This window comes from Rosa rugosa, chromosome 5 (assembly GCF_958449725.1).
Source record: "Rosa rugosa chromosome 5, drRosRugo1.1, whole genome shotgun sequence".
Taxonomy (NCBI): Eukaryota; Viridiplantae; Streptophyta; class Magnoliopsida; order Rosales; family Rosaceae; genus Rosa; species Rosa rugosa.
Genome location: NC_084824.1, coordinates 22,856,982 through 22,870,740, shown reverse-complemented (window position 1 = coordinate 22,870,740; position 13,759 = coordinate 22,856,982). Strand labels below are relative to the sequence as shown.

The following is a 13,759-nucleotide window of genomic DNA, read 5'->3' as shown; positions in this document are numbered from 1 at the left end:
TACGAATTTAGGATTTCAGGGTTAGGGCTCGTGCTGATAACGTGTTGTAGAGAAACTGAAATTGAGAGGAATTTGCTGTGTATTCTCATTGATAATAGGGGCCTCTTTATATAGAGGATTACAATGTATAGAATTTCAATCGTACAAGGAAAGTAATCGTACATTGAATAGGAATCTAGATCCTTCTAATTTAACCCTAGCCTATTACCACTAGGTCAAGTAACTTAGAGTTTGGGCCAAACACAAATAGAGATATCCTTAAACAAATATATATATATATATTTATTTATTTATTTATTTTTTATTTTTTATTTTTATTTTTTTTTCTATTTTCAAATTTTGGTTGCTTGGCATTTGATAGACTCTATTCTGATCATTCAGTACTCAGTTTTTGGTTCAACAATGACGATTGGAGGAATAATTGGTGCACTAGTAAATGGGAAGATAACCGATCTCATTGGTCGTAGAGGCGTAAGTTTTTGCATTAGTCTTTATACCTGGGCTGCTGAAGATTCATAAATCGTAAAATCTGAAAGTTTCTTGCTCTTTTCCTTGAGTGTTTATCAAGCAGACAATGTGGCTGTCTGAAACATTCAGTGCTGCAGGATGGCTCACCATAGCATTTGCACAGGTTTCTTCTCTTTCCCATCTCCAAATACAACGATGTTCAAATTTATGTTGCAACCAAAATAGAAATGTTAATTTACGCTCACAGAAACAGCTTGGAATAGATTGATTTAGAAGTGATTTTCACAGATAAGCCTTGAGAATGAACTTAAACTTCTGAGTACATTGTAGACCTATATGGCCATTTTCCCACTAGGACTTGAAGATTCAAAAGAAATCTGCAATACGGCGTATTGGAAAATATTGTGGTAACAGTTTAAAATTTGTTGGCAAGTACCAACATATACTAAGAACGTTGACATGTAGATTGTCAATGATTGCTACAAAACAAGTCAAGAACAAATATTTTCCTTCATTTTTTTTGGCTTCTTTTGGTTTTCTCTCATTTCTTGGTTCAATCAGTAGCTGAGTTAAATACTTGATGCAGAATGCTTGGTGGCTTGATTTAGGACGGTTGTCAGTGGGATTCGGTGTTGGTCTAATTTGCTACGTGGTAATAAGAAATTTGCAATATATTCTACTTTCTAAGTTTTTTAATCATTGTATAACATCTATAGAACACATAACAATCAAAATCTTATTGATAAACAGGTACCTGTATACATAGCAGAAATAACACCTAAGGATCTTAGAGGAAGATTTACTTCAGCTACTCAGGTATTATCTTAATTACAATCATTGTAAATATGAGATGATGTTGATGAACTGACAACTTATTATTCTCTGTGGACTTCCCATCTTACTTACCCTTTCTCTAATTTTGTAATACCCCGGAAAATCCAAATTAAATTCCGTGGATTTTTAGAAATGATTTCACGATAGTAGGAGCGAGTACGAAGCTTGGAGAAGTTGTGGAATTAGTTCGAACGATTTTATTTTCGAAAACGAACGTTTTTAGGGGGTCAACAAAGTTGACTTTTTATACGTTCAAAATTTGGGAAAACTCCCTTCATGAAAGTTGTAGAGCTCGTCGATACGAGTTCGTGGACATGTGGAACGCAATATTCGGAGTTCGTATGATTAAGTTATAAATATTTGAAAATTGGGAATTTTCTATAAATAGGAAAAATATCAGATTTATTCATTAAGGACGAAAAAATGCAAATTTTGCATTTTGGCCCCCGGTTTCCTCCGTTCTCTCTCCTCCCTACGCAGCCGACCCGACTGACCCGACCCGGACCCATCTCCCTCCTCCGGCGTCCTCCGGCCACGACCCGGCCCTCTCCGGACTCGCCGTGCCACGCCCAGCCGCCTGGTGGCCTCCCCTTGCACCGCCGCTGCCCCCAGACGTGGATCGAAGCCCCCCAGAGCCTAGCATTCGACCCGACCGGATCTTGGCCGTGCCGGCGTTGCACGGGCCGATCCTCCCCATTTTCGTGATCTCCTCCTCCCCCTGATCATCCCCATATAGGCCTTGCTTGACGATTTGGAGTGTGGAGTGAAAGATCACGAGTTGAAGATTTCGACGTCCCTGATTCAATCTGGAATCTGATCAGACGCACGAGATTAATCCAACTTCAACGCTTGATTTAGGACGATCTAGGCCGAACCAGGCTTAGCTCCAGGTATGAAAGTCGACCACCCTTTCATTTTGAACCAGTTTGTAGTTGGTCACTTTGCCATCTGAGGTGGTTGACCTGCGTTGACCGCCGCGTTGACCGCCCACTGACCACCGCTTGTGGCGGCGCATCAGACCATATTTCGAGTTTTCATTATCTAGGCGATGATCTATGCATCCATACGAGCGTTTTGATATATAACATGGTCATGTTAAAAAAAAGTTGATAAATAGTGGATTTTCGTTTTGACGTTACTATTTAACGTTTTTACGTTTATCTTCGGTTTACGATCTGTGAAGATCTGACCATCGGTTTTGCTTCAATTTTGGATATGTTGATCGTATGACTGTCCCGGTGACTTTGTGAGGTCACGGGCGAAGATCCGACCGTTGGATCTTCGTATAATTGAGAAATAGTGATTCGGAAGGCGATTCGTGAGAATCTGACCGTCGGATTTTCATATAATTTTATGGAGATGTTTGTTAGAGTGATTCAAGAAGATCTGAGTCTTTAATGATAATTTTGGAGGATGATCCTAAGGGCGATCCGTGAGGATCCGACCGTTGGATCATCGTATAAATTCGATCTGACCGTTGGATCATCATTAAATTAGAATCCGACCGTTGGATTTCCGTATATGTGTGCTTTTGAGTTGTTGGCTAAGTTAAGATCATTATTGGATTAGGTGATCGATGGATTTATTTGGCGGACGATTCGTGAGATTGTTAATGGAGCTGTTAAGAAGACGCAGCTGGATTAGAGGTGAGTAAACCTCACGTGGTTCATATTACGAACCCAATATATTTAATTGCTTTATTTTGCAATCATATGAACTATTGTTGGTGTATTAGACATTCCTGTGTGAATGTCTGTATATATATTATTACGTGAAATAATATGTATTGTTGGAGTTGTGTTGAGTTTATTGTTGAGAAACAATATATTGTGAGAGGTATTGAGTTTATTGTTGAGAAACAATATATTGTGAGAGGTGTTGAGTTTTATTGTTGAGGAACAATAAATTGTTGTGATCTGTGGAGATCACTAGGTCACGAGGTGACCATGGCATCTATTAGTGAATCACGCTCTCGTACCGGGCTGGTGGTTATTAATAGTATTAAATCGTAATCACGTCTGTGGCCGGACGAGTGGTTACGTTCAGTTAGAGCTCTAGTCTGTCTGCCAAATGTGGAGTGACCTTATGAGTGAAATTGAGAGTAACTCATAAGTGTCAATATATATATGGTAACCTTATGAGGGAAATTGAGAGTAACTCATAAGGGTCTATATATATATATGAGTCTGTCTACCAAATGTTGGGAAATCTTATGAGCGAATTTGAGAGTAACTCATAAGTGTCTATATATATATATGAGAGTGAGAAAGTAACGTGGGTTTGTGGTAGTCTTGAAATCTAATAAATCAACAGTTCTTTCTTGTTTACTCATACTGGCTGTAAAAAGCTTACCGGGTTTTGTGTTGTTGCAACTCCCGGTACACTATTCAAATTGTGTAGCGGGTAATCCTACAGGACAGGAGAACCAGGACGGTGATCGTGCGGTTAGAGCAATTGTTAGAGTTTTACAACAATTGTAAGTTGTGAGGTGTGTTATGCTCATTTGAGCTTTATAATATATTGTGAGAGTGAATTGTAATAATGAACTCGAAGTTTCGAGATTTGGTTTTTTTGTAATTGTAATTATTCAGGTTTCGGATTTGAATTTATCATTCAAAATCCGGGGCGTGACAGTTTGGTATCAGAGCGTAAGGTGCATATTTGGTGATGTGTCAATACCTTCCGAGTGATGGCCCGTCTGCAGCGGATCCCCATCGTGTGCTCTTTGGTATTGGCTAAGTCATTGGGTATGCGTGAGTGTTGGGAGTTGTTTAGGCCGCTAGGTCGTTTAGGGAACGTGAATACATTCCCTATAGTATTGACTTGGTTAATATGAATTTGTATTTGACTTATACTGTGTTTTAAGTGTTATACATGTATTAGCCAAGCATACTATACTCCTTAGGTGATGGAGATTCGAAGGGGTTGTACTTAGAACCTTACAGTTGTCTTGTAGGTTCGTATTGGAATAAGTTCAGTGGCCGCGAGTTACAATCCTTGAGGAATAGGAACCTCTTGATTCAACTCTGTTAAGTCAACGAGGATTGTTGTATGGAAGTGAGGTTCTTTTGGATGTTGAAGTGTTTGGTTGAAGGCATGATGTGGACCTATGCACGTACCTAGTGTGGATACGAGTATTAATGGATAGAAAGTTGCCTTCTTAAGTTGGACGTACATATGTTTTTGGATGAGATGTACATGTCAAATAATAGATATCTTGTTTTGTAATGAGATGTCCTTGTGGAGTTTGTTAGTAGGGTTGAGGTTAGGGAAGAAATTATTGCGGTTACTTCTTCCTTGTGCTTGTAAGTTGTTAAGCAGGGTTTAAGGTGCGAGACAAGAATTTTATTTTGTGCTCGATGGTTAGAGAGGAGAGACCATTGTTTTGGGTTGTCGTTGAGTACTATAATCCCTTCAGAATCAGGATTGTTGGTAGAATTGGAATTAGTAGTAGTTTTGGTGATTCTGAATTTGAATTGAGTTCGCGAGATGTGTCTTATATACGTGGTTGATGTTACTTGCATCATTTTGGAACGATACGTTACGATTCACAAGGAAAACTGGATTTGAAATTTATTCATTTGAACACCATGGGTTGATGACCTGACCGTGACTTGTGAATATAGTTTTGTTCAAGTGAATGAAATTGAATTTTGTGGCCTTTGTGTGGTGAACTAGTTTTCTTAAGTTTTGGATCGTAGTATGGAGATGGGCTGCAGTGAATTTGAAGTTGTTGTGTGTTTTAAGTTTAAGTAGGCGGGACACTTAAAGTTTTGCAATGGAGTTGATTTTGGTGTAATTAATTGGGAGAGTTAGAATCAGTTCTTGTGAATGATGTTGGATGAGAGTGTGTGCCTTTGGTGATTGATTTTAGGTGTTATAGTTAAACGCAATTTCGGATATTGATTTTAGTGATTTTGTTAGGTATCCATAGTGGTTCAAGTGAATTACTATGTGATATGGAGTTTGATTTGATTTCTGAATCGCTAAATGTTAGGGATTGAATTATGGTGAGTTTTTGTTGAAGCAATTGATAGATGGAGTGATCGAGATTTTTTTTAGAGTTGTAAGTGTGACTCTAAAGATGTGGGTTTTTCCTAGCTAACTCAGGAAGTGTTTAGCTTTATTAATCCCTAATTCTAGCGACGAAATTATTGTGTTTGGTTTGACTCAGAGGATACTAGCTTGACCTCTGTGTGACTTAATTGATTGCTAGGTTTTGAATGATTGTTTGTGATAAATCATTTTGAAAGATGTGTGCAGCAGAGTCTCGATGGTTTTGAAAAGAGTATTAAGTGACCAAGGTTCGATCCTTGGTGTTGTTGTGGTTAAACAAAAAAAGAAAAAGAAAACATGCACACAATCTTATTGATTTTATATTACAAAAAGGGAAACGAGGACTATGCTATACTAAGCCTAGTCAGCAGCTCCGGATGGGTTGAGGCTGAGCTCAAGAGAAACGTTTGAGCCACTGTGGTAACCGCCTGAGCCACCAGAATAGTAACCAAAAGCGCTACCTTCCTCGGAAGTAGCCTTCAGGTTACCAAAGACGTCCTCGCCGTGCACGGGGAACAGAGGAAGAGTTTGAACCTCCTGGTGATCTCCTCCTCGTTGTTGCAGGGATGTTTGTCCTCCTGTTGTGCCAAAAGAGTTGTACTAGTATTAGTGTTGAAGTGTGAGGAAGAATATGAAACAGAATTTAAATCAAGAAATCCTTCATTACCAGTAGAATAGGTGGAACCAAAGTTGAGATCAATGGATCTACCATCATCAGTAGAACTAGTGGACCCAAAATTGATGTCAATGGATCCACCAGCTGGCCCAAAATTGATGTCGATGGATCCACCAGCACCAGTAGAACCAGTGGACCCAAAATTGAGATCAATGGATCTACCAGTACCAAGAGAACTAGTTCTCATGGGCACTGGAGCAGCCTGATTACACCTATTCATCTGCTTCTCTCGAGCCCTGACGTTCTGGAACCAAAAGTAAATGTTCTTACCCTCAACATACCCATACTGGTTCAGCTGGAGACAGATCTCGTGAATCTGCTCTGTAGTTGGGCACTTAAATCCCTTGACATAGTAAAGATCCTTGAGGATTCTTATTTGTTCTGGAGTAGGAATCCACCTGGTACGGCTTCGCCAGAAATCCATGTTGGCACTACTTCCAGCTGCTTGGGTGTTTCCTCCCTCCTCTGTTGGTTGCTGTTGTTGTGGTTCCATTTGTTGCGGGGTTTGGAGCTCCATTAGTTGCAGAGTTCGTGGCTCTTGGGTCATGGGGTGAGAGGATGTGGAAATCGAGGAATACATGGTTTAGTGTTTGAGGGAGATTTTGTTAGAAGGATTGGAGTTGTTGAACTGGTGATTGGAGATCTGAGATTCTCAGAGGAAAGATGAGATCGAATCTTCAAATGGAAGAAAAGATCTGAGAAAGAAGGATTGAAGATTTGGAGGAAAAGATTGAAGATCTGAAAGTTCAGAGGAAAGATGGGATTGAATCAACTAGATGGGAGAGAAGATCAGAAGAGAAGGATTGAAATTGATGAAGAAAGGATTTGAGAAGAGAAAGGCTGAAGAGTTGAGAGAGAAAGGCTTGAGCTCGGAAGAAAATTTCTTTTCTTTTGGAGTGAACAGTTTTTCCCCAGAATGCACCTATTTATAGAACAAGGTGAGCAGATCTCCACCGTTGGATGAACGATCTCAGAATTTGAATCCACGCGTTGGATTAAAGTCATCCGAAAACCCGGAAAAGTTGTTGGCGCGTGGAGAGCGTGTAAGGGGACAGGCCGAACCTCGAGATGCTGTGGCAGACAGCTTTAGCCGAAAGCAGATTTGACTGCCGTAAATCACGGAAGGGATAAGCCGTGACACAAGTGGGCCGTACTTGGGCCTGTCTCGGATCAAGGCATCACTGTAGCTGTGGGTGGAGGCCTGATGGGCCGAGTTTCAGAAACAGTTTTGGACATGATGGGCCGAGTTTCTGAAACAGTTTTGGATGAGTTGGGCCGGATTTCTGTAACAGTTTTGGATACGTTGGGCTGGGTTTCTGCAACAGTCTTGGATGTTTTGGGCCGAATTGTTGAAACAGTTGAAACAGTTGGTTTAAATAAAAGGATTGGTATGGATAATAACGTGAGCAGCCGTGCTCGAGTGGTTGAGTGTACAGTTCGTGTACAAGAGGTCTGAGGTTCGAACCTCGCCTCTTGTTTATTTTTATTATGTTCGTTTATGACATAATAAGTATAAAATTTGTACACATTATATTAAGCACAGCTTGTGCTCCAGTGGTTGGGGGACAAAGGTTTCGTGCGGCAGGTTGAGGTTTCGAACCTTGCCTCCCCCGTTATTTTATTTATGTCGCTTATGACATAATAAATATAACACGTGAGCATATATTAATGAAGGCAGCTCTTGCTTCAGTGGTTGGGAGCAAAACCTTCGTGTTTGAGGTCGGGAGTTCGAACCCTACCTCTTACAAATATTTTTGGGTCTCGTATATGCTTGATATACGGACGTATATACGGTATGTACGGTATACATACGTATATACGGTCTGTACAGTATGCATACGTATATACAGTTGTACGGTATGCATACGTATACACGATCTGTACGGTATGTATACGTATATACGGTATGTACAATTTCATACCGTAGCCGAGCTGGAAGTTGGTGGGCCGATTGGTAGGCCCAAATAGTAAGCCCAATTGTTCGGCCCGAATAGTAGGCCCAAATGTTAAACCCAAAGTGGTTTGGGCCGGTTCGAAATTTGGATGGTTCGGTTTCTTCGGCCCAATTGGCCAGCCCTAGTGCTTAACCCAAGGATTGAGCAAGCCCAAGTCATCATCATTGGATGACATAATTTATTGGCGTGCTTTTGGGGATGATTTGTTTTGAGTGATGCATCTTAAGTTTTACTATGGAGATTTACCGTGATGCTAATTGAGTAGCGAAACACTTTGTGAGAGTGTTTACTGTGCTTGTATGCCAGTACAGAGTGATGATCTATGTGAAGATCTATGTGATGATCTATGTGAAGATCTATGTGAGGATCTATGAGATGATCCATGTGATGATTTTGTGTAATTGATGTGGATTGATGTTGAACAATTGTGTTGTGCGTTTACGTTTGTGATGAAAGGATTTAGTGGCCATAGGAATGTATTTTTATACAAGGGTTGAGGCTTTGTAGATTACTACAGCTTTGGGAAAGATGGATATTCGATGGTTAGGTCAACCTTAATCGAGAGGAATTGACTTACGCTCAAATTTCGGGACGAAATTTCTTTAAGGAGGGTAGACTGTAATACCCCGGAAAATCCAAATTAAATTCCGTGGATTTTTAGAAATGATTTCACGATAGTAGGAGCGAGTACGAAGCTTGGAGAAGTTGTGGAATTAGTTCGAACGATTTTATTTTCGAAAACGAACGTTTTTAGGGGGTCAACAAAGTTGACTTTTTATACGTTCAAAATTTGGGAAAACTCCCTTCATGAAAGTTGTAGAGCTCGTCGATACGAGTTCGTGGACATGTGGAACGCAATATTCGGAGTTCGTATGATTAAGTTATGAATATTTGAAAATTGGGAATTTTCTATAAATAGGAAAAATATCAGATTTATTCATTAAGGACGAAAAAATGCAAATTTTGCATTTTGGCCCCCGGTTTCCTCCGTTCTCTCTCCTCCCTACGCAGCCGACCCGACTGACCCGACCCGGACCCATCTCCCTCCTCCGGCGTCCTCCGGCCACGACCCGGCCCTCTCCGGACTCGCCGTGCCACGCCCAGCCGCCTGGTGGCCTCCCCTTGCACCGCCGCTGCCCCCAGACGTGGATCGAAGCCCCCCAGAGCCTAGCATTCGACCCGACCGGATCTTGGCCGTGCCGGCGTTGCACGGGCCGATCCTCCCCATTTTCGTGATCTCCTCCTCCCCCTGATCATCCCCATATAGGCCTTGCTTGACGATTTGGAGTGTGGAGTGAAAGATCACGAGTTGAAGATTTCGACGTCCCTGATTCAATCTGGAATCTGATCAGACGCACGAGATTAATCCAACTTCAACGCTTGATTTAGGACGATCTAGGCCGAACCAGGCTTAGCTCCAGGTATGAAAGTCGACCACCCTTTCATTTTGAACCAGTTTGTAGTTGGTCACTTTGCCATCTGAGGTGGTTGACCTGCGTTGACCGCCGCGTTGACCGCCCACTGACCACCGCTTGTGGCGGCGCATCAGACCATATTTCGAGTTTTCATTATCTAGGCGATGATCTATGCATCCATACGAGCGTTTTGATATATAACATGGTCATGTTAAAAAAAAGTTGATAAATAGTGGATTTTCGTTTTGACGTTACTATTTAACGTTTTTACGTTTATCTTCGGTTTACGATCTGTGAAGATCTGACCATCGGTTTTGCTTCAATTTTGGATATGTTGATCGTATGACTGTCCCGGTGACTTTGTGAGGTCACGGGCGAAGATCCGACCGTTGGATCTTCGTATAATTGAGAAATAGTGATTCGGAAGGCGATTCGTGAGAATCTGACCGTCGGATTTTCATATAATTTTATGGAGATGTTTGTTAGAGTGATTCAAGAAGATCTGAGTCTTTAATGATAATTTTGGAGGATGATCCTAAGGGCGATCCGTGAGGATCCGACCGTTGGATCATCGTATAAATTCGATCTGACCGTTGGATCATCATTAAATTAGAATCCGACCGTTGGATTTCCGTATATGTGTGCTTTTGAGTTGTTGGCTAAGTTAAGATCATTATTGGATTAGGTGATCGATGGATTTATTTGGCGGACGATTCGTGAGATTGTTAATGGAGCTGTTAAGAAGACGCAGCTGGATTAGAGGTGAGTAAACCTCACGTGGTTCATATTACGAACCCAATATATTTAATTGCTTTATTTTGCAATCATATGAACTATTGTTGGTGTATTAGACATTCCTGTGTGAATGTCTGTATATATATTATTACGTGAAATAATATGTATTGTTGGAGTTGTGTTGAGTTTATTGTTGAGAAACAATATATTGTGAGAGGTATTGAGTTTATTGTTGAGAAACAATATATTGTGAGAGGTGTTGAGTTTTATTGTTGAGGAACAATAAATTGTTGTGATCTGTGGAGATCACTAGGTCACGAGGTGACCATGGCATCTATTAGTGAATCACGCTCTCGTACCGGGCTGGTGGTTATTAATAGTATTAAATCGTAATCACGTCTGTGGCCGGACGAGTGGTTACGTTCAGTTAGAGCTCTAGTCTGTCTGCCAAATGTGGAGTGACCTTATGAGTGAAATTGAGAGTAACTCATAAGTGTCAATATATATATGGTAACCTTATGAGGGAAATTGAGAGTAACTCATAAGGGTCTATATATATATATGAGTCTGTCTACCAAATGTTGGGAAATCTTATGAGCGAATTTGAGAGTAACTCATAAGTGTCTATATATATATATGAGAGTGAGAAAGTAACGTGGGTTTGTGGTAGTCTTGAAATCTAATAAATCAACAGTTCTTTCTTGTTTACTCATACTGGCTGTAAAAAGCTTACCGGGTTTTGTGTTGTTGCAACTCCCGGTACACTATTCAAATTGTGTAGCGGGTAATCCTACAGGACAGGAGAACCAGGACGGTGATCGTGCGGTTAGAGCAATTGTTAGAGTTTTACAACAATTGTAAGTTGTGAGGTGTGTTATGCTCATTTGAGCTTTATAATATATTGTGAGAGTGAATTGTAATAATGAACTCGAAGTTTCGAGATTTGGTTTTTTTGTAATTGTAATTATTCAGGTTTCGGATTTGAATTTATCATTCAAAATCCGGGGCGTGACAAATTTCTTGCCTAAATTTCAAGTGAACAGTTGATGATTTGTTGCGGCGTAGCATTTGTGTTTTTCCTTGGAAATGTCATAACCTGGCGGACCTTGGCGGTTATCGGTAAATCATCAGTTAGTCCTCCCATGAATAAATTGATTCTTTGATTAAAATTTGAATTCAGTAGTTAACACTAGTTATCTTTGTACTCAGGTGCTATTCCATCTCTTGTACACATTATAGGCCTATTTTTTATTCCAGAGTCTCCAAGGTGGCTGGTGAGTCAAATTTTAATTTGAATAGCTGGTGAGTCAAATTTTAATTTGAATAGCTGGTGAATTTTCAACTGCAATCTTCAGGTAGATTGATACTGTACTTCTCTGCAGGCCAAAATTGGTAGGCACAAGGACTTTGAAGCAGCTCTTCAGCGTCTGAGAGGAAAGCATGCCGACATATCTCAAGAAGCAGCTGAAATCATGGTAACCTTCCCTCATTCTGACTTCGGCTTATTGTGAAAAATCTACTGTTTTGGTAGTCATGAAATAAGAGGAGGCTCTTACATTCTTGCAGAATTATACAGAAATGTTTCAGCACCACTCGGAAAAAGTCCTAGACTTGTTCCAAAAGAGATATGCTTACTCACTCATAGTAAGCTGCCTCAAGGAATATAAATATACTAGTGTTTCAATTTCTCTTTTCATGATCTCAATGCGTGAATGTGCTTAGGTTGGAGTTGGGCTCATGTCACTGCAACAACTTGGGGGTTCCTATGCAATAACATTTTACGCAAGTTCTATATTTGTAGATGCAGGTAAATCAAAAGCTCTCCAAGTTTGGGTCATAATCTTACACTCGATCAAATGTAATGTAACAGAATATCATATCCCTTTTCGATTCTTTCAGGTTTTCCAAGTGACATTGGAACTATATCATCGTCTCTCATTGCGGTAAAGATACTACTCTGAATGAACAGATATCGAGTTGTGATTGATGCAATCATTTCTTAAATATATGGATGTTTTCTTTCACAGATACCTGGTGTTGCACTGAGTGTGCTCTTAACAGACAAAGCTGGAAGAAGACCACTTCTAATGGTGAGAAGGGAAAATGTATCTCAACTCTATTGTCTTGAATATCAATAAGTTCAAAGAAACGTGAACAAATGTTTGCAGGTTTCTGCAGGAGGATTGTGCTTGTGTAACTTCCTTGTGGGCTTGGCATTCTGCTTTCAGGTTTCACCCCTTACTATATATTGATGTCTGTGTTGTTGTTTGCTTCACATACAACTGATCATACTTTGAGCTTGGCAGGACCTCAACTTGTGGAAGGAGGTCACTCCCATTTTGGTGTACATTAGCTTATTGGTAAGTATATTCCAACCAAATGACAAGCATTCCCCTTCTCTTTTCGATAGCGTCTTGCAGCCTAAAACCATTTCCAAAGTGGACAAAGAGCTAGATCTTCAACCTTGCCTGAGGGTTACCAATTGCACTCTATGACAGACTGCTTTCTCTCTCAGGGTCAATGTGTATCAAACACAATAGGGATGTCAGAATTACCCTGGGTTATTATATCAGAGGTGGGTATCTGACGCAGACGGAATGATCGGATTGATAAACTAGGTTTACCAGCAATAAACCTAAGCAAAGATTCTGGAGTCCACCAGAGATAAAAGAGAATAATCTCAAATTTATTGATAAAAGATAATAGATGCGTTCTGCAGCCTTAAGGCGGCTTATTTATAAGAAAATAAACCCTAGGGCGACTAACAATGAAACCCTAAAGCCCATGGGTAAAAACAAAAACAACCCGAAAATAACTAGGAAAACCAAAACACCGGAAAATAGAAAAATGCAGTTTTGAGGCCCTAAACGACCCCGAAAGCCCGAAAAAGGTCACAGGTCGTGGCAAAGCGACGAGTTTGATTTCTGGCGCGATTCCCTTTCCGGAAAGGTAAGGTGCGTCCCAAACGGACTCCGTGGAGCTGTTTCGCGTCTACTAGTCACTTTTCGTTTTCCTCCTTTAACAGATTCGTGCGGTTCCACTGATTCTTCCTTAAGTTAACAGATCAAGAAAAAAAGTTTCATAACAAAGTTGGAAATAATTTATTTTTCAGATATACCCCATAAACGTTAAAGGTTCAGCTGGAAGCCTCTCGAGTTTGGTAAAATGGTCTTGTGCTTGGATAGTAACATACACTTTCAATTTCATGATGGACTGGAGCTCGGCAGGTATATCAATTTTGTTATTTATGTCTTCTCTCTCTTACACGGTTACACCTGATATATACTTACTGTACTGATAGTAATTGGTGTCGGACCTATACTGCTCCAGGAACATTCTTCATCTTCTCAGCCATTTGTGGCATAACACTTCTGTTTGTAGCAAAGCTGGTGCCGGAGACTAAGGGGCGAACCCTAGAGGAAATACAAGCATCAATTGCCCATTTCCACTGACTGTAAGATGAACCATGTCTATTCTACGCTGCCAAGGAAGATCAAGTTTATTCAATCCAAAGGCTGGCTCTTATTTCCATTATAATTACCCGACTGGCAAGTGCAACCATTCAGTCTCTTATTTCCATTTTAGTTCTTTATTTATTTATTTATTTCCAAACCATGACT

The 13,759-nt window shown here is 40.4% G+C and overlaps 2 protein-coding genes across 2 annotated transcripts; both read left to right on the top strand.

The window, feature by feature from the left end:
* Positions 1-387: 387 nt before the first annotated feature.
* On the top strand, positions 388-1,296 carry LOC133711374 (sugar transporter ESL1-like). The gene is made up of 4 exons (XM_062137505.1): positions 388-471; positions 572-631; positions 1,055-1,120; positions 1,219-1,296. The coding sequence occupies exons 1-4, from the start codon at positions 403-405 to the stop codon at positions 1,294-1,296; spliced, it is 273 nt and encodes a 90-aa protein (XP_061993489.1). The 5' UTR covers positions 388-402.
* A 9,889-nt stretch (positions 1,297-11,185) lies between these two features.
* Positions 11,186-13,759, top strand: LOC133711373 (sugar transporter ERD6-like 5). The gene is made up of 11 exons (XM_062137504.1): positions 11,186-11,258; positions 11,349-11,413; positions 11,522-11,614; positions 11,706-11,783; positions 11,862-11,946; positions 12,039-12,082; positions 12,167-12,229; positions 12,308-12,367; positions 12,446-12,499; positions 13,252-13,366; positions 13,470-13,759. Exons 1-11 carry the CDS (start codon positions 11,186-11,188, stop codon positions 13,589-13,591), a joined length of 852 nt encoding a protein of 283 aa, XP_061993488.1. The 3' UTR covers positions 13,592-13,759.

Bases quoted from the DNA above. Each gene is read 5' to 3' on its own strand.
- LOC133711373 (XM_062137504.1), top strand. From the start codon at position 11,186: ATGATTTGTTGCGGCGTAGCATTTGTGTTTTTCCTTGGAAATGTCATA. The intron at 11,947-12,038 runs GTAAATCAAAAG...CGATTCTTTCAG, and splicing joins TTCTATATTTGTAGATGCAG to GTTTTCCAAGTGACATTGGA. The intron at 13,367-13,469 runs GTATATCAATTT...ATACTGCTCCAG, and splicing joins GATGGACTGGAGCTCGGCAG to GAACATTCTTCATCTTCTCA.
- LOC133711374 (XM_062137505.1), top strand. From the start codon at position 403: ATGACGATTGGAGGAATAATTGGTGCACTAGTAAATGGGAAGATAACC. The intron at 472-571 runs GTAAGTTTTTGC...TTTATCAAGCAG, and splicing joins ATCTCATTGGTCGTAGAGGC to ACAATGTGGCTGTCTGAAAC. The intron at 1,121-1,218 runs GTAATAAGAAAT...ATTGATAAACAG, and splicing joins TTGGTCTAATTTGCTACGTG to GTACCTGTATACATAGCAGA.